This window comes from Salvelinus alpinus, chromosome 22 (assembly GCF_045679555.1).
Source record: "Salvelinus alpinus chromosome 22, SLU_Salpinus.1, whole genome shotgun sequence".
NCBI lineage: Eukaryota > Metazoa > Chordata > Actinopteri > Salmoniformes > Salmonidae > Salvelinus > Salvelinus alpinus.
In genome coordinates, this window is record NC_092107.1 from 30,170,829 (window position 1) to 30,194,207 (window position 23,379).

The window sequence follows — 23,379 nt, forward strand, 5'->3', positions numbered from 1 at the left end:
TTATGCCAGCATGTTATGCTAGTACGTTATGCCAGTACTTTATGCCAGCATGTAACTCCAGTACTTTACCCCAGCATGTTATGCCAGTACTTTATGCCAGTACATTATGCCAGTACTTTATGCCAGCATGTTATGCTAGAACGTTATGCCAGTACTATGCCAGCATGTTATGCCAGTACATTATGCAAGTACGTTATGCCAGTACTTTATGCCAGCACGTTATGCCAGTACTTTATTTAAGTATTTTATGCAAGTACGTTATGCCAGTACTTTATTTAAGTATTTTATGCCAGCACGTTATGCCAGTACTTTATTTAAGTATTTTATGCAAGTACGTTATGCCAGTACTTTATTTAAGTATTTTATGCCAGCACGTTATGCCAGTACTTTATTTAAGTATTTTATGCCAGCACGTTATGCCAGTACTTTATTTAAGTATTTTATGCCAGCACGTTATGCCAGTATAAAGCTGTTGACTTGTTTATTAACTGTTACATTAGTATCTGCTCCCTTTCCAGCTGGGACTACATTTGGAGAAATGTTCTGTGAATCATGTCGATTATTCATTAAATCATTCTATACAATGGTTATAAAAACAAGTCAGTATTATAGCACATACTATGACTGTTAACATTCACAATACAATACCCATACGAAGAGAGTTACATGATTGTCATCTGCAGCCAGATGTTTTACCATTTTTATGACTGTGTTAGAAAATGAAAACTTTTCAAAGACGATATTCTCTCATGTCCAAGTCAGACTTTTCCCTGGAGATATACAGTGGCTTGTGAAAGTATTCACCCCCCTTGGCATTTTTCCTATTTTGTTGCCTTACAACCTGGATTTAAAATGGATTTGTAGGGGGTTTGTATCATTTGATTTACACAACATGCCTACCACTTTGAAGATGCAAAACATTTTTATTGTGAAACAAACAAGAAATAAGACAAAAGAAACAGAAAACTTGAGCGTGCATAACTATTCACCCCCCCCCCCCCCAAAGTCAATACTTTTTAGAACCACCTTTTGCACCAATTACAGCTGCAAGTCTCTTGGGGTATGTCTCTATAAGCTTGGCACATCTATCCACTGGGATTTTTGCCCATTCTTCAAGGCAAAACTGCTCCAGGTCCAAGTTGGATGGGTTCTGCTGGTGTACAGCAATCTTTAAGTCATACCACAGATTCTCAATTGGATTGAGGTCTGGGCTTTGACTAGGCCATTTCAAGACATTTAAAAGTTTGCCCTCAAACCACTTGAGTGTTGCTTTAGCAGTATGCTTAGGGTCATTGTCCTGCTGGAAGGTGAACATCTGTCCTAGTCTCAAATCTCTGTAAGACTGAAAGAATTTCCTTGTATTTAGCGCCATCCATCATTCCATCAATTCTGACCAGCTTCCCAGTCCCTGCCGATGAAAAACATCCCCACAGATTGATGCTGCCACCACCATGCTTCACTGTGGGGATTGTGTTCTTGGGGTGATGAGAGGTGTTTGCGCCAGACATGGCGCTTTTCTTGATGGCCAAAAAGCTCAAGTTTAGTCTCATCTGACCAGAGTACCTTCTTCCATATGTTTGGGGAGTCTCCCACATGCCTTTTAGCGAAAACCAAACGTGTTTGCGTATTATTATTTTTTACAATGGCTTTTTTCTGGCCACTTTCCGAAAAGCCCAGCTCTGTGGAGAGTACGGCTTAAAGTGGTCCTATGAACAGATACTCCAATCTCCACTGTGGAGCTTTGCAGCTCCTTCAGGGTTATCCTTTGGCTCTTTGTTGCCTCTCTGATTAATTCCATCCTTGCCTGGTCCGTGAGTTTTGGTGGGCGGCCCTCTCTTGGCAGGTTTGTTGTGGTGCCCTCCCCCCAAAAAATTTAATAATGGATTTAAATGGTACTCCATGGGATGTTCAAAGTTTCTGATATTTTTTTTATAACCCAACCCTGATCTGTACTTCTCCACAACGTTGTCCCTGACCTGTTTGGAGAGCTCCTTGGTCTTCGTGGTGCCTCTTGCTTGGTGGTAGCCCTTGCTTAGGGGTGTTGCAGACTCTGGGGCCTTTCAGAACAGCTGTATATATACTGAGATTATGTGACACTTAAAGTACACCTGTGTGCAATCTAATTAATTTTGTGACTTCTGAGGGTAATTGGTTGCACCATATCTTATTTAGGGGCTTCATAGCAAAGGGGGTGAATACATATGCATGCACCACTTTTCCATTTATTTATTTATTTTATTTTATTGAAACAAGTTATTTTTTAAATTTCACTTCCCCAATTTGGACTATTTTGTGTATGTCCATTACATGAAATCCAAATAAAAATCTATTTAAATTACAGGTTCTGATGCAACAAAATAGGAAAAAAGACAAGTGGGATGAATACTTTTGCAAGGCGCTGTGCACCTTAGTTGGCTTTTTACATTGTGCCAATATCTTTTCTATTATGGTATGTTCTATTTAAGCACTAAGGCCCGAGTGAGTGTGGTATATGGCCAATATACCACGGCTAAGGGCTGTGTCCGCGTTGCGTCGTGCTTAAGAACAGCCCTTAGCCGTGGTATATTGGCCATATATCACAAACCCCAGAGGTTCCTTATTGCTTTTATAAACTGGTTACCAATGTAATTAGAGCAGTAAAAATACATGTTTTGTCATACCCGTAGTATACGGTCTGATATACCACAGCTGTCAGCCAATCAGCATTCAGGGCTCGAACCACCCAGTTTATAATGATTGAGAGAACTGTTTTTTCCTATAGGGAATGGCCCTTTCTTTCTCTCAGGGAGAGAAATTATTTGTTTACACCATTCCCCACAAGAAAATGGCAGGCAGTCAGTGGTACTTTATGATAACAAAATAGCATTGTCTATGTGTGTGTTACAGGGGTGAGGTGAGTGAGTTCTGTCCTTTTCAGAGGTGTAAAGGTTGTTCCAGAGACTGTAAATTGTTCTATAATGATGTGTATTGAGCTGAGTTAATGGAAAAGTACATTATCAAATCAAATACATTCAGCAGCTTCTTGGAATCCTATGTGATTGTTAAGTGCTTTCCACAAACTCTACGACTTATTTATTTTTTCTTTAATTCCCTTCCATCGAGCCAGGACAATCATACCAAGTCAGGATATTTTTTTTTGCAAAGAACATTAAGGATATTTTATTAAGAACTTCAAATTATGTCAGGTGCAGCAAACAAAGGCCAGGTCTTTTTTTTATCAAGTGGCAATATTCAAAGTAGTACATTCAGCCAAAAGAACAACAGAAAATAAATAAATGAGAGGAACGCAAATGAGAGGAAAATAAATGAGAGGAAAATAAATGACAGGAAAGGAAATTAGAGGAAAGGCAATGAGAGGAAAGGAAATGAGAGAATGGTGAAAAAAGATTACATCTCTGAGGGATTAGAGGTGTGTGTGTGTGTGTGTGTGTGTAATGATAGAGGTGAAGTTTCACAGTTATCAGTAAGAGGAGCGACAGGAAGAGGTGACATGGTACTTTCACTCTGGCTCTTATAGTTGTAGACTTTGTTTCATGGTTAGCTTGCTTCTGGCGAACAGTGGGAGACTAAGTGCTCTTGGTATATTGCATCTTTTTACATATAAAGCTGTTGCATTTCCTTCATAGGCTCTGTATACCAGTTGCATTCACAATTAAGGGAATTACAGCGAAGTGTGTGTGTATGCAAGTGTGTTTTAATGTGCGTCTATGTGTCTGTGTGCGTGTTTAGATGTGCGTGTATGTGTGCACCGGAGCCACGACATTACCTTGGTGTCACCTCACCGCCCAGTGCACAGGGAATTGTGGGTCGTTTTAATTAAGCACTGCTGTGGCGGCAGAGGCTAATGTGGGTTAAACACAGCCCAACTCTCCACTCCCAGCTCTACTCTCTAATCTGTGAAGATTACACTCTAGCTCTCCAATGAGACGTTTACAGCAGACTGCTGTTGCCGCCTAGTTCTGTATGCAGGGCCAGTAGTGTCTAGATGTTCAACAGAGGGCCAGTAGTATCTAGATGTTAAACAGAAGGCCTGTAGTGTCTAGATGTTCAACAGAAGGCCTGTAGTGTCTAGATGTTCAACAGAGGGCCAGTAGTATCTAGATGTTCAACAGAAGGCCTGTAGTATCTAGATGTTCAACAGAGGGCCAGTAGTATCTAGATGTTCAACAGAGGGCCAGTAGTATCTAGATGTTCAACAGAGGGCCAGTAGTATCTAGATGTTCAACAGAGGGCCAGAAGTATCTAGATGTTCAACAGAGGGCCAGTGGTATCTAGATGTTCAACAGAGGGCCAGTAGTATCTAGATGTTCAACAGAGGACCTGGAGTATCTAGATGTTCAACAGAGGGCCAGTAGTATCTAGATGTTAAACAGAAGGCCTGTAGTGTCTAGATGTTCAACAGAGGGCCAGTAGTGTCTAGATGTTAAACAGAAGGCCTGTAGTGTCTAGATGTTCAACAGAGGGCCAGTAGTGTCTAGATGTTAAACAGAAGGCCTGTAGTGTCTAGATGTTCAACAGAAGGCCTGTAGTGTCTAGATGTTAAACAGAAGGCCTGTAGTGTCTAGATGTTCAACAGAAGGCCAGTAGTATCTAGATGTTCAACAGAAGGCCTGTAGTGTCTAGATGTTCAACAGAGGGCCAGTAGTATCTAGATGTTAAACAGAGGGCCAGTAGTATCTAGATGTTCAACAGAGGGACAGTAGTATCTAGATGTTAAACAGAAGGCCTGTAGTGTCTAGATGTTCAACAGAGGGCCAGTAGTATCTAGATGTTCAACAGAGGGCCAGTAGTATCTAGATGTTCAACAGAGGGCCAGTAGTATCTAGATGTTAAACAGAAGGCCAGTAGTGTCTAGATGTTCAACAGAAGGCCTGTAGTGTCTAGATGTTCAACAGAGGGCCAGTAGTATCTAGATGTTCAACAGAGGGCCTGGAGTATCTAGATGTTCAACAGAAGGCCTGGAGTATCTAGATGTTCAACAGAGGGCCAGTAGTATCTAGATGTTCAACAGAGGGCCAGTAGTATCTAGATGTTAAACAGAAGGCCAGTAGTATCTAGATGTTCAACAGAAGGCCTGGAGTATCTAGATGTTCAACAGAGGGCCAGTAGTATCTAGATGTTCAACAGAGGGCCAGTAGTGTCTAGATGTTCAACAGAAGGCCTGGAGTATCTAGATGTTCAACAGAAGGCCTGGAGTATCTAGATGTTCAACAGAGGGCCAGTAGTATCTAGATGTTCAACAGAGGGCCTGGAGTATCTAGATGTTAAACAGAAGGCCAGTAGTGTCTAGATGTTCAACAGAAGGCCTGTAGTGTCTAGATGTTCAACAGAGGGCCAGTAGTATCTAGATGTTCAACAGAGGGCCAGTAGTATCTAGATGTTCAACAGAAGGCCTGTAGTGTCTAGATGTTCAACAGAGGGCCAGTAGTATCTAGATGTTCAACAGAGGGCCAGTAGTATCTAGATGTTCAACAGAAGGCCTGGAGTATCTAGATGTTCAACAGAAGGCCTGTAGTGTCTAGATGTTCAACAGAGGGCCAGTAGTATCTAGATGTTCAACAGAGGGCCAGTAGTATCTAGATGTTCAACAGAGGGCCAGTAGTATCTAGATGTTCAACAGAAGGCCTGGAGTATCTAGATGTTCAACAGAGGGCCAGTAGTATCTAGATGTTCAACAGAGGGCCAGTAGTATCTAGATGTTAAACAGAAGGCCTGGAGTATCTAGATGTTCAACAGAGGGCCAGTAGTATCTAGATGTTCAACAGAGGGCCAGTAGTATCTAGATGTTAAACAGAGGGCCAGTAGTATCTAGATGTTAAACAGAAGGCCTGTAGTGTCTAGATGTTCAACAGAGGGCCAGTAGTATCTAGATGTTCAACAGAGGGCCAGTAGTATCTAGATGTTCAACAGAGGGCCTGGAGTATCTAGATGTTAAACAGAAGGCCTGTAGTGTCTAGATGTTCAACAGAGGGCCAGTAGTATCTAGATGTTCAACAGAGGGCCAGTAGTATCTAGATGTTCAACAGAGGGCCAGTAGTATCTAGATGTTAAACAGAAGGCCAGTAGTATCTAGATGTTCAACAGAAGGCCTGTAGTGTCTAGATGTTCAACAGAGGGCCAGTAGTATCTAGATGTTAAACAGAAGGCCTGGAGTGTCTAGATGTTCAACAGAGGGCCAGTAGTATCTAGATGTTCAACAGAGGGCCAGTAGTATCTAGATGTTCAACAGAAGGCCTGTAGTGTCTAGATGTTCAACAGAAGGCCTGTAGTGTCTAGATGTTCAACAGAGGGCCAGTAGTATCTAGATGTTCAACAGAGGGCCTGGAGTATCTAGATGTTCAACAGAAGGCCTGTAGTGTCTAGATGTTCAACAGAGGGCCAGTAGTATCTAGATGTTCAACAGAGGGCCAGTAGTATCTAGATGTTAAACAGAAGGCCAGTAGTGTCTAGATGTTCAACAGAAGGCCTGTAGTGTCTAGATGTTCAACAGAGGGCCAGTAGTATCTAGATGTTCAACAGAAGGCCTGGAGTATCTAGATGTTCAACAGAGGGCCAGTAGTATCTAGATGTTCAACAGAGGGCCAGTAGTATCTAGATGTTCAACAGAGGGCCAGTAGTATCTAGATGTTCAACAGAAGGCCTGGAGTATCTAGATGTTCAACAGAGGGCCAGTAGTATCTAGATGTTCAACAGAGGGCCAGTAGTATCTAGATGTTCAACAGAGGGCCAGTAGTATCTAGATGTTCAACAGAGGGCCAGTAGTATCTAGATGTTCAACAGAAGGCCTGGAGTATCTAGATGTTCAACAGAGGGCCAGTAGTATCTAGATGTTCAACAGAGGGCCAGTAGTATCTAGATGTTCAACAGAGGGCCAGTAGTATCTAGATGTTCGACAGAGGGCCAGAAGTATCTAGATGTTCAACAGAGGGCCAGTGGTATCTAGATGTTCAACAGAGGGCCAGTAGTATCTAGATGTTCAACAGAGGACCTGGAGTATCTAGATGTTCAACAGAGGGCCTGGAGTATCTAGATGTTCAACAGAAGGCCTGGAGTATCTAGATGTTCAACAGAGGGCCTGGAGTATCTAGATGTTCAACAGAGGGCCAGTAGTATCTAGATGTTCAACAGAGGGCCAGTAGTATCTAGATGTTCAACAGAGGGCCAGTAGTATCTAGATGTTCAACAGAGGGCCAGTCGTATCTAGATGTTCAACAGAGGGCCAGTAGTATCTAGATGTTCAACAGAGGGCCTGGAGTATCTAGTTGCCCTCACCACCCCACATTGCCCTCACATTGCCCTCACCACCCCACACGCACAGTGTTAACATCTAGACACAACAGGCTTGTTTAACATCTAGATACTCCAGTATCTAGTTGCCCTCACCACCCCACATTGCCCTCACATTGCCCTCACCACCCCACACCCACAGGGTTAACATCTAGACACAACAGGCTTGTTTAACATCTAGATACTCCAGTATCTAGTTGCCCTCACCACCCCACATTGCCCTCACATTGCCCTCACCACCCCACACCCACAGGGTTAACATCTAGACACAACAGGCTTGTTTAACATCTAGATACTCCAGGCCCACTGTTGAACATCTAGATGTTAAACAAGCCTGTTGTGTCTAGATGTTAACCCTGTGGGTGTGGGGTGGTGAGGGCAATTGGGTGACTACAGGCTGAATATTCATATTCTATAGTATGTGGAAACCCCTTCAAATGAGTGGATTCTGCTATTTCAGCCACACCCGTTGCTGACAGGTGAATAAAATCGACCACACAGCCATGCAATCTCCATAGACAAACAGTGGCGGTGAAATGGCCTGTACTAAAGAGCTCAGTGACTTTCAATGTGGCACCGTCATAGGATTCCACCTTTCCAGCAAGTCAATTCGTCAAATTTCTGCCCTGCTAGAGCTGCCCCGGTCAACTGTAAGTGCTGTTATTGTGAAGTGGAAACGTCTAGGAGCAACAACGGTTCAGCCGCAAAGTGGTAGGCCACACAAGCTCACAGAGCTTGGTTGCAACACTCACTACCAAGCTCCAAACTGCCTATGAAGCTTAATGAAGTGGGTTGTAAAGCTCGCCGCCATTGGACTCTGGAGCAGTGGAAACGTGTTCTCTGGAGTGATGAATCACGCTTCGCCATCTGGCAGTCCGCCAGACGAGTCTGTGTTTGGCGGATGCCAAGAGAACGTACCTGTCCGAATGCATAGTGCCAGCTATAAAGTTTGGTGGAGGAACAATAATGGTCTGGGGCTGTTTTTCATCGTTCGGGCTAGGCCCCTTACTTCCAGTGAAATGAAATCTTAACGCAACAGCATACCATGGAATTCTAGACAATTCTGCGCTTCCAACTTTGTGCAACAGTTTGGGGAAGGCCCTTTCTTGTTTCCATACATAAATGATTTGTTGAGATCGGTGTGGAAGAACTTGACTGAGCCCTGACCTCAACACCATCGAACACCTTTGGGAGGAATTGGAACGCCAACTGCGAGCCAGGCCTAATCGCCCAACATCAGTACCCGACCTCACTAATGCTTGTGGCTGAATGGAAGCAAGTCCCCGCAGCAATGTTCAACATCTTGTGGAAAGCCTTCCCAGAAGAGCGGAGGCCGTTATAACAGCAAAGGGGGGACCAACTCCATATTAATACCCCTGATTTTAGAATGAAATGTTAACGTAGTGTATCGCCACTGCCACTGTCTGACAGGGGCGCTCTCCCGGCCATGTCTATCACACACAAAGTCTGTGATAAGTGCCCAATGTCAGTACTGGCCTAGAGCAACAGGCCACCCACAGAACATGTTGCCACTCTCGCCAATCTCTCACTTTACACTCGCACACACACACATGCCTCCCTTTAAAATCCATCTGTGCCACACTAGGAATGGGACGCTCATTCGCCTTTGGCTGACGCAGTATAAATCATAGTACATTCATCCAATCACAGGACAGTGGCACCACCCCGTTACATCACCCGCCTCTTACAGCAACCACCATCAGCTTTTTGGTGCAGTTTACCTCAAAAGACTCGCATTAGGACAGAAGGAGAGACAGGAACGATAAAGAGACACATAGCAGGAGAGGATAAAATAAAGAGAGATATACATCTCCCATTGCTCTACGTGTCCATCAGTTGTTTTTCATCATCGCTGGCTAATTGCCTGTCGGCAAAGGTAGCACTCAGCCCTGCCGTCCCCCAGTTACATAAGAGAGGGCTCCTGTGAATAAGGATAGGGGGAGGGAGGAAGGGAGGGAGAGAGAGAAGAAGGGACAGAAGGAGATGGAAACAGACTGAGGGTGAAAGTGGGACACAGGAGATGCGGAAGACAAAGGGACAGAGACAGAAAGGAGAAGGGGACGAGGAAGGGGAGAGAAAATGAGACAGATGGAGACAGAGGGAGAGTGTATGTGACAGCTGTGTGTGAACGAAATGCCCGGAACCAAGGTGCCAGTCACACACCACCAGGGGAACACTTTCAGTGAGTGTGCCGTGCAGCCAGACTGGGAGGGGGACAGAGAACAATGCAACACACGTCATTGCATCAGGACAAAATCACAACCTTGTCCCAGACGCAAACATCCCCTCTCTGTAATGTCAGTGAAAGGACAGTGACACAGTGTCCCTCCAACTAGACAATACTCAAACCCTCCAATCATCTAAACACCAGGACAAGCTGGAAACAGATGTAACAGGATCTAACCTTACACAACTCTAGTTTGACTTTTAACCCTTGACCTTGTCAAAGAGGAGGTCCAATACCATATGAGCAACTTCGTACAGCTGTAATAAAGGCAGAAAGACAAACATTAGTAACTCGATGAACTTAAAAGAACAGTGAGCAGAGCACTAAGTAAGAAACTGGTACTCCAAACAGTCTCATCAACCATGATAAATGGATGCACAGTACACTGCATTAGAAACAGAAAGCATTACAAGATGCATTCTAGAAAAAACACCCAGCTGTCAAAGTGTCTTTCTACATATTGTCAATAGTTCTGTGTAGAACCACAATGTAAATGTCCGCATGTTGTGGATGTCAAGTGGATCTATGGCTCTGGCTCAATGGTGGGTTAGCATTTGTCATTGGACAGAATGAATGGAACTGACCTGACCGTATGACCAATCAGAGGTCAAAGGTTATAAATGAAGGCACAGCCGTAATGGTTTCCCCTGAGTTGAATTTGTGTCTCAGACTCTTTCAATCCACCAATTGTTAGTGTCATCATCAAATAATTCAGTTGTTTCATTTCAAATCATGTTGCTAAAATGTATGACACCACCTCTACTTTTAATCATCTCTCTGGCAGAAAGTCTAAAACACATTTTTAGTTTCCAAAAAGGGAGAACGGTGATTGGTCTGTTGATGTCCTTTCCAAAAGCATCATGTAGGCCAAGCCTTTTACCTTCAGTCAGAACATTGCTATACTAAAACACTGTTTAAAGGGAATCGTTGCATTAGGGGTTTTTGGAGCGGACGCACAAATGCAAGCTAGTTGACTGTGTAATATTTTACCATGCACACACACACTAGGGCTTTCATGAACAATCAGTGAAGGGTTGAGCTGAGCACTAATTCTGTGCTTTAATCGTGAATACATTTCCACACACACACACACACACACACACACACACACACACACACACACACACACACACACACACACACACACACACACACACACACACACACACACACACACACACACACACACACACACACACACACACACACTCGCTGAGAAAGAGGATGAATGAGCAGTGGCTCGCTGTTTATGGGCGGGATATACTGACGCTCTGAACCAATGGGACTTCCTGAGTTGTATGAGTGACAGTCCCTCTGACCGAACCAATTTAAGGTTCCTCAGATCACCATGCCAATGGAATGATTTCGATATATTTACAAAAAATGCCCTTTTCCTGACATCCTTTGAAAAAGAATGGAAAGAGAATTAACTTTGAATGTTGCTTTAGGAGCAGCTATGAACAGGAAAGAAAGAAGTCCGAAATAATTACAAAGAAAAGGAAACTTTTCCATTGAGGATCATGACAATAACAAACCGTATCACAGTATCCTCTTTCAAAATTAAATAAACCTTTTTTTGTTCATATTTGTATTTTTTTCCCGGTATACTATATCACACAGTGATAACAAAGAAAGGAGAAATCTACAGCCACGTTAGCTTCGTGCAAAAACCACATACACTGGCACGCCGCATAGGCAAAGATTAAAGCAAGACAACGCATACAAAAATATAGAAAATCTCCAATGCAACTCAACACCTTCTCACTGAAACTAGGTTCCTGTCTTTGTACAACAATTTCTCCACCAAACAGTATCTCTTTCATCAAAGGGTCACTTCTGGAACATTCTATTTGTGTTTTTGTCTTCGTAGTTTTTTAAGAGAACCATTGGTATTAAGAATTCCATTTAGGAAACCATAGAACCAAAAACAAAATCTGGTAGCTATAGTATGTCATTATGACGGTTAGTCATAATGATATTCAGAATAATTATAATAACAACATGTTGAATGATAGAAAACTAGTACAATAAAAGCATATCATTTCTGTCATAATCATTTGTGACAAATGTTTTTTTGTTTTTAAAATACATATTTCCTGTCACTTTTAAGACATTCCAGCATTTGCTCATAACTGTTGGTGACAGGTTACATACGGTAGTTTGGCATACTCAGCAAGCCATGCCCAGAAGGATGCTAGGGGGTAGCGCTCCCCTTCTCAGACATTGCATGCATCATCCAATGGTTGCGTGCCACGTCAGCGACTGTGCCGTCGGGCACCAGATTGGTATATCATATGTGGTTAGCTGATACGTAAAATACCTATCCAGGCATTGTAAGATCTGGCATGCGTCAGCAACGCTTGGGCAGAGGAACGCACCCAACATCTCTTGCAAAGGAGAGGAAGGGCTTCAGGTTTCAGGATGCAGTGGAACCTGTCCACCAATGGGATATACTGTATCTGGTTGGGGGCAGAGGAAGGGAGGGGTTATACAGAACAGCCCAAACTACAAAACCGACGTGCTCAAGACCAGGTCAGCACACAAGTTCAGTTCAGCACTTGCAAACACATGCAGAGATATTTCAGAGTTTTAAGGTTCAGTCTTTTTCCTGTCAGTTGTGTCCCTTTTATTTTTTAGCAGTCACTCGCTTTCTTGTTGTGGGTGGCTGGAGCACTGAACCCCACTGGCCAATCTGTGGGCTTCTTACTGAAACCACAGACCAATCGTTGGGCTTGTTACTGAAGCCTGTGACAGCCAGTCCTGCTCTCCTGCTTCACATTGATAGAAAAGATTGTTTGGACGCCTCAAGACAAAAATATATTGATACATATCAAATGGTCAAGGGGGCAGGCGGGTAGGGGATCGACATGATGCGATGACGCCAAGACAGAGAGGTTACACTGCAGTATGAGTTCAAGTCATGAAAAAAACATGCAGACAGGTTTAGACATGTCAGAGGCCATGGGAGGGACGGAGAGATGGAGGGATGAACAATTGATGAAACAAAAATCAATGACAGGGCAGTCATTGGTTTCTCTGCTCTCTCTCCCTATCCTCCTCCTCCTTTTCCTCCTCTTCATCCTCGTCCAGAGACACCACCCCGGAGGAGGCTACATCTGAGACCTTCCTGTGGGTGGCATAGTCAGGTGGGTACACCTCACGCTCTCCTTCTCCCTGGCCCACGGTGCCCTCATAGTCTTTGCAGGGCGTACCTTCGTCTTCCCCGGGCGACAGATAGGTCTCGGAGTAGGTCACAGAGTAGCAAGGTGACTCCTCCCCCCCCGGCCGGCTCCTCCCACCCCTCAGGTTGTTGAAGTCCCCTCCCCCTCTAACCCCCTGCCCCACCCTCTGGAGGCGGGCCAACAGCAGCTCCTCCCCCCCTTGCAGGGCTGAGAGGATCTTGGCAGCCAGCTCGGCGGTGTTACCATGGTTGTTGCCGCAGTGATGGGTGAGATCTCGCAGTAAGGGGTGTTGCTCGTCCAGGCTGTAGAGGCTGGAGCAGAGGGTGTCTGTGGAGGTGGGGGAGGGCCTGTCTCCCCCCTCTCCTCCTCCTGCCCCCTCACAGCACGGCCCCCGCAGACCCAGGTGCTGACACACCTGACTTTGAAGAATGTCCCTCAGGTAAGGAGGCACCTCTGGATACAGAGAAGGGGGAGAAGAGAGACAGTAAGTATACTGAATGACCCTGCTAATGTCTGACCATGCCTGACGAGGTCAGGTCACGTAGTCAGGAAAAACTATGATCCCTACTGATGAGAGAGCAATGTATTGTTATGGAATTATAGCAGATGTATTATTTAATGAAACTAACTTATTAGGCTAAATCTGGAAAGGGTGAAGGTTATACCATTCAAGTTGATCTTAGATCTGTGCCTTTGGGGCAACTTTTCAGCCATATACTGTAGTGTTACGGAATAAAATATGTCATACTAAATTAAAATAAATGACATTATCAAGCAAAACAAAGCAGTCATATTTGGTGCAGTGGAGTAAGCAATCAGCCTAAAAGCATTGGCATCCCCACACACAACCATACATACTGTATATACACGCACGCAGCCAACAAACTGTCTGCAGCAAAATAATCTAATTAAACTTGCAGGAGGGATATCAAATTTCACCGGGGACCAACTTTTTTTGTGAGAGGATGAAAGTAGGGCACTGGGACAATAAGAGTTACAGACAGCCTCGTCACCACACAGACAGAGGAGACAGAGAGAGGTGGGGGGGTTGGGGGGAAAGGATGTGCAGGGCCTGGAGGGTAAAAAGCAAGGTAGGAATAAATGAAGATATGAGAAAGGAGGACTATGCACTCTTCAGTGAAACTCCAGTTGTAATAGGGTAGCATTGGCTCAAATTGGGAAGTTGAGAAATTTCTAAAGTTGGTATCTTTAGAAGTTTTTGGAGGAGGTCTGATTATGATAGTGTGTGTAGGTGTACAGTACCTGTGCTTTGTGTTGTGGGCTCGTTGGCGGGAATGAAGTCCTCATCATACGAGTCGTCATTAGAGTCATCTCCATCCACAGACGACCAGGCTCTCAGCTTAGCCTCCGCTATGGCAAACTGCTCCGCCACACCTTGACACACACATAGGTTAGACGTCAATATCACAAACATTCAATACACACACACATACACATCGAGCCCCATTATTGAGTGCCCATGATGATGCCGGCAAATTATTTTTGATTGACAGGTCTTTTCTGTGGAAGACAGAGTATATTGATAGACTGACATCACATCAAGGTTCTAAACCGGATAGGTCATAGGTCATACAAACATATAGACATGTTACCTGGATATATATGCAAACACTGGAAATAATTCACACTTACAAAACACTGGTACAGTGGCTTGCAAAAGTATTCACCCCCCTTGGCATTTTTCCTATTTTGTTGCCTTACAACCTGGAATTAAAATGGATTTGTTGGGGGTTTGTATAATTTGATTTACACAACATGCCTACCACTTTGAAGATGCAAAATATTTTTTCTTGTGAAACAAACAAAAAATAAGACAAAAAAAATGAAAACTTGACCATGCATAACTATTCACCCCCCGAAAGTCAATACTTTGTAGAGCCACCTTTTGCAGCAATTACAGCTGTAAGTCTCTTGGGGTATGTCTCTATAAGCTTGGCACACCTATCCACTGGGATTTTTGCCCATTCTTCAAGGCAAAACTGCTCCAGGTCCAAGTTGGATGGGTTCTGCTGGTGTACAGCAAGCTTTAAGTCATACCACAGATTCTCAATTGGATTGAGGTCTGGGCTTTGACTAGGCCATTTCAAGACATTTAAAAGTTTGCCCTCAAACCACTTGAGTGTTGCTTTAGCAGTATGCTTAGGGTCATTGTCCAGCTGGAAGGTGAACATCTGTCCTAGTCTCAAATCTCTGTAAGACAAACAGGTTTCCCTCAAGAATTTCCCTGTATTTAGCGACATCCTTCAATTCTGACCAGTTTCCCAGTCCATGCCGATGAAAAACATTCCCACAGCATGATGCTGCCACCTCCATGCTTCACTGTGGGGATTGTGTTCTCGGGGTGATAAGAGGTGTTTGCGCCAGACATAGCGTTTTCCTTGATGGCCAAAAAGCTCAATTTTAGTCTCATCTGACCAGAGTGCCTTCATGCCTTTTGGCAAACACCAAACGTGTTTGCTTATTTTTTTTTAAGCAATGGCTTTTTTCTGGCCACTCTTCCGTAAAGCCCAGCTCTGTGGAGTGTATGGCTTAAAGTGGTCCTATGGACAGATACTCCAATCTCCGCTGTGGAGCTTTGCAGCTCCTTCAGGGTTATCTTTAGTCTCTTTGTTGCCTCTCTGACTAATGCCCTCCTTGCCTGGTCCGTGAGTTCTGGTGGGCGGCCCTCTCTTGGCAGGTTTGTTGTGGTGCCATATTCTTTTCATTTTTTAATAATGGATTCAAATGGTACTCTGTGATCAACCCTGATCTGTACTTCTCCACAACGTTGTCCCTGACCTGTTTGGAGAGCTCCTTGGTCTTCGTGCTGCCTCTTGCTTGGTGGTAGTCCTTGCTTAGTGGGGTTGCAGACTCTGGGGCCTTTCAGAACAGCTGTATATTTACTGAGATCAGGTGACAGACCATGTGACACTTTTTTAACTAATTATGTGACTTCTGAAGGTAATTGGTTGCACCAGATCTTATTTAGGGGCTTCATAGCAAATGGGGTGAATACATATGCACGTACTAAAGATATTTTGTGCATTTCACTTCACTAATTTGGACTATTTTGTGTATGTCCATTACATAAGATCCAAATAAAAATCTATTTAAATTACAGGTTGTAATGCATCAAACTAGGAGAAACACCAAGGGGGATGAATACTTTTTCAAGGCACTGTATGTACAGTCTGTCACACAAATATACAATCAGAAATGAGAGAGATGTCTCAGATCTGTATGTCACACAAACGGCAGGTAGCCCAGCGGGGTGGCAGGTAGCCCAGCGGGGTGGCAGGTTGCATAGCGGTTAGAGCCTTGGGCCAGTAACTGAATGGTCACTAGTTTGAATCCTCGCACAGACAAGGTGAGAAATCTGCTGATGTGCCCTTGAACAAGGCAATTAACCCTAATAGTTGATAATGACCACTCTCCGAGGGTGTCTCAGGGAGAGTTGAGATATGCAAAAAAACACATTTCCAATTCACACGTGTATTAATACACACTTGTACATAAAATAAAATGTGTCACGTGTGCCGAATACGACAGGTGTAGACCTAACAGTGAAATGCTTACTTACAGGCTCTAACCAATAGTGCAAAAAAGGTATTAGGTGAACAATAGGTAGGTAAAGAAATAAAACAACAGTAAAACAGATTTTAAACAGATTTTAAACTGTTTAATGAAAGGGAACCCAATTCCCTTTAAAGTTAACTAAGTCATTGGCCTGCCCTTACTCACTGAAACAGGAATGGAAGAGCTGTTACCATTCAAATAAATGTTTCTGTCGAACATGTATCCCACCTTCATTACCTACTTGGGCCCTGCAGCCCACGTTGGCTTGCCGATCTTACAACTCAGAGAGCTTGCAAGCACAGCTTTTGAGGCATCAAAAGTTCAAGAGCCCTGACCACTCGGTTTTGACGTTTGACCAGGAGCACTCACTCCAGTTAGAGGGTGCATTATCAGGTATTGGAGCGTTGAGAGATGACGCACAACAACAGTTTCTACCACGAAACCATGATTCCAATAACCTCCGCGGTCGAAATAACTGTAAAGTACGTCGCCATCAAAACGACTACCGCTACAATCGACCTGTTCGCTACGTTCCTTGTCCCAACCCACAAAAAGTGTCAGAGCACAAAGGTAAAAAAGGGTTGAAGGACGATCAAAACATAGACCGATGTTCTCCAGAAGTTCCACTACGTGAAGAAATAAAGCGAGAACAATTTGAGAAAAGGGTAAAAGATACGTCACTAGGTCTAGACGGGGAATTACTGGACACCAGGTCCGCAGGAATTAACACCCATAGCAAGGACGTTAAAAATGTATCCCGCTCTCATTCGAGACCCTATCCAGGGCTCGCTTGATCAAGAAACAAGCCCACGGGCTTTGTCTATAGACTCTGATACAAATGTTGCGAAGAAAAAGGTCAAACACTTTGTTAAAGCCAAGCTCACTCAAAATCTGAAAAGTCGATCTGTTTCTACCTTGAACAGAAATGGCACATCATGTCGTTGCGAACGACCACTCCACTTTGTGGGGAATATGTCCACTAAACACAAATCTAAACGCCCATACCTGGAAACAGTCCTGGAGGACTGCTTAACTTGTCATGCGCTAATCAATTTGAGCCCGACAATATCACTCATCTCTCAAACATTGTTCGATGATCTCAAAAGGGCTTTGAAGCCAACTAAACGTTGGTTAAAAGTGGAACAATGCGAAACTACACTTCGAGGGGTCACTCAGACTACCTCGCCTCTCACATTGAGAGTCATGCTGAAACTACACTTCCAGGACGTATTGGTCATTCACCCTGTGTATGTTACCAGCCTCGAAACTGTACCCCTGCTACTTGGAGCAGACTTTATGGATCGGTTACTCCCATTGATGGATTGGAAAACCAACCAGGTATGGTCACAGGCCACAGTGCCTTCTCCACTGACCACACTGTCTTCCCCTAACGCTAGCTGCAACGCAGTCATTCACGAGGGGTATCTGTCGAAAGCACCCCTTGGGAAAAAGACGTTTAGAAACCTCTTGGTGCAGAATTCGATCCAAGGAGATATTACGATATCTCGACACATTCCATCAGCCAACCTGATTGACCATTCTTTTCATGATTTCGAGCCAGCTGTCTCTGTGAATAAGCAACTCCCTCCTCCTTGCAGTCGTGCAATACGGTAGTTGAGATGAACTTCCCTTGCCCTTCGGACACTTCCGCAAGTACTGCGGCCATCTCAGCAAGAAAAACATTGATGCGCAGAGTATACTCTGCTTCCGATGATAAACCTTCCGCTTTGTGGGGGACTGTCACCCCTTACAATGACACTAATGGCGTCAGTCCAGCAACTGACCCGATGACTCCCACTGGTGAAACACTTTGCGATATCACAGACCGATATCCTCGTCTCAGTTCGCAGGTACTGAAGAGGTTGCCACACGTGTACGCGTGGTGATTGACAGGCCTCTACTGCCACTGAGCGTTTTGAAGCACAAACCCCAGGAGATTTGTTTGAAAGGATTCAGCCATTCTCGTAACAACGTGGCCACTGACAACTCGTACATAGGGTCCGACCTTTTCGTTTGCGCCTCGGGTACCAACACCACCCGCTGGTGGGGGGTCCCGAGACACAAATGGGGGGAATAGTAGCCCAGACCCATGATGAGCCTCATCGAGGCCGGTGGGGGGGTCGAGACTACGGACAACACCGTACGAGGCCGCCAGAGCATAAATAAAATCTAGTTGTAAACTCCCCTATGAGAACAGTGAGGAGCAGACAGGCCCCTAGACGGGGATTATCTTAGAACACATCTAAGATAGTACTGAGGTGTACCACACTGGTCGTAAAGGAAGTCCAGTGGACTTGTCCACCTCCAAAACAAATGGCAACAATAATCATTCCTTGCCATGTGTAGGTTCAACAACAATACAACTAGTAAAATGCTCCAATCATGTGTTCCGGTAGAATAATATTTCAGAACAATTCGGTAAGATAACTGGTCCCCTTGAGTACCAGTACCAATACCAGCAACAGTCAGTCCAGCTACAATCAGTAAGAAGGTTAGAGATCTAACCAATCAAATTACCCTTGACAACAGCGACATAGTAGTTAGGAGTCACTCAGAGTGCAACACGGGGAAGGGAATCTCCAGTGCACTCTTCCAATGGTTAACACACAGGCCACTAATAAATAGAATCCTCCATTCAGGAAGAAAATTATTAGAAGTCATGAACCATGATCACACCACGTACGACTGGTCCAATACGTAAAGAGTACTTCCGTCGTAAGGTTAGCTTCTCCGTGGATAGCATAGCTATGAAATAGACTTCTTCATACCTATCGCCACTACAATAGTGGAAGACACAGTGACTTGGAGTAAAACCACTACAGACTCCCTCGACACCAATTCTGACTGACCTCCAGGCATTGACCTGAAAATTACCTGACTACGTCAGACTCATTCTGAACAAGTTGTAATCTGCCAGGATACTTGGTTTTCTTCCCTTGACATGCGCGCTTGTGTAAGCATAAACGCACCTGCACAACGGAACACCCAATTAGGATTTATGCTAGGATCACTTAAGGGTCCAAGCAAAATACCAGCCTTAGTAAAGTTGAACATTTACTTTGAGGCCTTTGACTCTACAGCACTCACCAGTTTTCTTCCCAGAAGTCCATAGGTCACCCTGTGGACTGCCCAAAACTAGTGCCTTTCAGCTGTAGACTTGTCATATAGTTATCAACTTAGGATAGTGCCTAAGCAACACACCAAGTAGGATAACCCTAGATATGGCATTAGAGACAATGCCATGATAGTCATTTTGGCAGAATATTGGACGTGTATAGAATAGTCCAATTAGAGGATTTTTGTGTGAGAACTATATTTTCTATATCTTCGAATGTAATTATATATATTTCATGAGTGTGTGTGTGCGTTGTTAACATCTGCCTAAGTTACTGCCCAGATCTTCCAGTCTGGACGACGATCAGACGACGAGTCTGGAACGGCGATCCCAAATCCGGACACCCACTGCCCATCCTTGTGGCGGCATGCCCTGCTGTCAGAGAGCCTACCAAGGTAAACCACCAGAGGGGGGGACCGCAACGGCGATCACCAACCAGGACATCCCCTGGCCCTTCCTGTGGTACTTTGCAGCTTCCAGGGAACATACCAAGATAAACCACTAGAGGGGACCGCAACGGCGATCACCAACCGGACATCAACTGCCCATCCTTGTGGTGGACTGCTCTGCTTTCAGAGAGCCTACCAAGTTCAACCACCAGAAGGGACTGCAACGAGGATCTACAAACAGGACATCACATGGTCATTATATTTTATGTTGATTTGTAACATGCAGGATAAACAAGATCCAAACCACTAGGGGGGGAATGTCATGACGTTGCCCTCTTTGGGGATAGCGAGTACCATCCCCCTCTCTCTGCACCATCCCCCTCTCTCTCTCACCTCCTACCAACAGGCTCTGTTAGGCAGGTCATAAATTCCTTGAGGAGTTCTCTCCTCATGGCCAGAGTATAAGAGAAAGTGAGTTTTCACAGGAGAACAAAGGAACCTCTTCTCCAGCATAGAACTTGAGAATTGAACAATGTACATGTTTTGGAGAAGGTGTATACGGTCGGGGAAGAATCCAGCTACGACCGGTCCATTTCATTTAATGTTTGTGAAACTCATGAGAGACAATACAGCCAATACAGTCAGTTATGAGGCTTGCATCTAATTGTTGTATAACATGAATAAGTAAAGATGAAACTATTTGTGAATTTATGTAATGTGATTTTAAACTGTTTAATGAAAGGGAACCCAATTCCCTTTAAAGTTAACTAAGTCATTGGCCCGCCCCATGAGCACAGACATTGATCTGGCGTCATGAGACAGACTTTTTCTGCTCTTCCGAATATAACCCCCACCTTGGGAATTTATCTTCAGATCAGCTTACCTCGATAACCGAGAGGGCTAAGGTTTGAGTAGATTGCAGAATTCTTAACCATACCACGTGGTTAAACTCTGAGACTATCGATACCGACAGAATAAGAGCTACTCTTCGATACTAATTACTAGTCTGCAGCTAGAAATTATGTACCCGTGAATGCGAGGACTGACAACCGCCGAAACATCTATTCTATAACAACATTGCTGAATGTTACTCTGAACTATCCATTCTAACCACGGCAGAGAGAGAGAGGGCGGACAAACTCTCCAACAGAAACAAACTTTCCAACAGAGATCACGACGACACACTGAGCGTAAATATATATATTGATTGCAATTATTCCCGAAAAAGTGAGCGTTCATGTGCAAAGGATTAGCATTTCAATTGTTATAATTATCAACTTTGTAGTGTGTTTGTTTTATCTTTCGCGCCCTTCTCAGTCCCTTTGTCTACCAATCTGCCATGCCGGTTTAGTCCACTAGGGCACATTCCCCTATCATTTCCTTGTGACCATATCTACTTGTTTGTTAGTGTGTGCATTTCTGTGATTATTTAGTTAGTTAATAAATAAATGATTGAGACAATTGATGTATGGATGACTCATAGTGAAGATTGGGTTCGTGCAGATAACCAACAATTTACGACGTTTGGAATGAGACTAACATGAGGTAAAGAATAATTAATTAATTAGAAGACTAATTGATCAGATATTAAAATATTAGGAAAATTATAACTTTGTAATCCGAATATTTTCCTTGGTGCCCCGACTTCCTAGTTAATTACATTTACATGATTAAGTTAGTTTAATCACGTAATAATAATTACAGAGAATTTATTTGATAAAAATAAGTCTTCGGTTTAATTACGCCAAAGACACAACAAACCTTTATTTAACTAGGCAAGTCAGTTAAGATCAGTGCAGGTCTACAATTTTGTTTCTGGTGTCCTTTGACAGCTCTTTGGTCTTGGCCATAGTGGAGTTTGGAGTGTGACTGTTTGAGGTTGTGGACAGGTGTCTTTTATACTGATAACAAGTTCAAACAGGTGCCATTAATACAGGTAACGAGTGGAGGACAGAGGAGCCTCTTAAAGAAGAAGTTACAGGTCTGTGAGAGCCAGAAATCTTGCTTGTTTGTCGGTGACCAAATACATATTTTCCACCATATTTTGCAAATAAATTCATAAACAATACTACAATGTGATTTTCTGGATTTCTTTTCTCATTTTGTCTGTCATAGTTGAAGTGTACCTATGATGAAAATTACAGGCCTCTCTCATCTTCTTAAGTGGGAGAACTTGAACAATTGGTGGCTGACTAAATACTTTTTTGCCCCACTGTATAAGAAATCCCGTTATGCCCTCAGATGAACCATCAAACAGGCAAAGCATCCATACAGGACTGAGATTGAATCCTACTACACCGGCTACGACGCTCGTCCGATGTGGCAGGGCTTGCAAACTATTATGGACTACAAAGGGAAATCCAGCCGCGAGCTGCCCAGTGACGCGAGCCTACCAGACGAACTAAATGCCTTTTATGCTCTCTTCAAGGCAAGCAACACAGAAGCATGCATGAGAGCACCAGCTGTTCCGGACGACTGTGTGATCACGCTTTCCGTAGCCGATGTGAGTAAGACCTTTAAACAGGTCAACATTCACAAGTCTGCGGGGCCAGACAGATTACCAGGACAGGTACTCAGAGCATGCGGGGACCATCTGGCAAGTGTCTTCAATTACATTTTCAACCTCTCCCTCTCCCGAGTCTGTAATACCTACATGTTTCAAGCAGACCACCATAGTTCCTGTGCTCAAGAATGCAAAGGTAACCTGCCTAAATGACTACCGTCCTGTAGCACTCACGTCGGTAGCCATGAAGTGCTTTGAAAGGATGGTCATTACTCACATCACCACCATCATCCCGGATACCCTAGACCCACTCCAATTCGCATACCGCCCCAACAGATTTACAAATGACGCAATCTCAATCGCACTCCACAGTACCTTTTCCCACCTGGACAAAAGGAACACCTATGTGAGGATGCTGTTCATTGACTACAGCTCAGCGTTCAACACCATAGTGCCCACAAAGCTCTACACTAAGCTCACGACTCCAACACCATCATTAGGTTTGCTGACGACACAACAGTGGTAGGCCTGATCACCAACAATGACTAGACAGCTTATAGGGAGGAGGTCAGAGACCTGGCAGTGTTGTGCCAGGACAACAACCTCTCCCTCAATGTGAGCAAGACAAAGTAGATGATCGTGGACAACAGGAAAAGGAGGGCCAAACAGGCCCCAATTAACATTGACAAGGCTGTAGTGGAGCGGTTGAGAGTTTCAAGTTCCTTGGTGTCCACATCACCAACAAACTATAAATGGTTCAAACACACCAAGACAGTCATGAAGAGGGAAAGACAACACCAAATCCTCAAAAAGTTCTACAGCTGCATCATCGAGAGCATCCTGACTGGTTGATTCACTGCCTGGTAAGGCAACTGCTTGGCATCTGACCGTAAGGCGCTACAGAGGGCAGTGCGTATGGCCCAGTATATCACTGGGGCCAAGCTTCCTGACATCCAGGACCTTTACACTAGACGGTGTCAGAGGAAGGCCCAAAAAATTGTCGAAGACTCCAGTCACCCAAGTCATAGACTGTTCTCTCTGCTACTGCACGGCAAGCAGTACCGGAGAGCCAAGTCTAG

General features: G+C 44.2%; 1 protein-coding gene across 7 annotated transcripts in view; it reads right to left on the bottom strand.

Annotated features, from left to right (window-relative positions):
* Window positions 1–464: 464 nt before the first annotated feature.
* The window catches only part of LOC139549400 (protein FAM131A-like), a 36,639-nt gene continuing 13,724 nt past the window's right edge, over window positions 465–23,379 (bottom strand). For all 7 annotated transcript variants that reach the window (XM_071359873.1, XM_071359876.1, XM_071359877.1 and 4 more), the window contains 2 exons: window positions 13,981–14,112; window positions 465–13,170 (listed from right to left, as the gene is read on the bottom strand). In XM_071359873.1, the coding sequence (XP_071215974.1) occupies window positions 12,560–13,170; window positions 13,981–14,112 (743 nt within the window). In that variant the 3' untranslated portion in view covers window positions 465–12,559. The remainder of the gene's footprint in view (window positions 13,171–13,980; window positions 14,113–23,379) is intronic.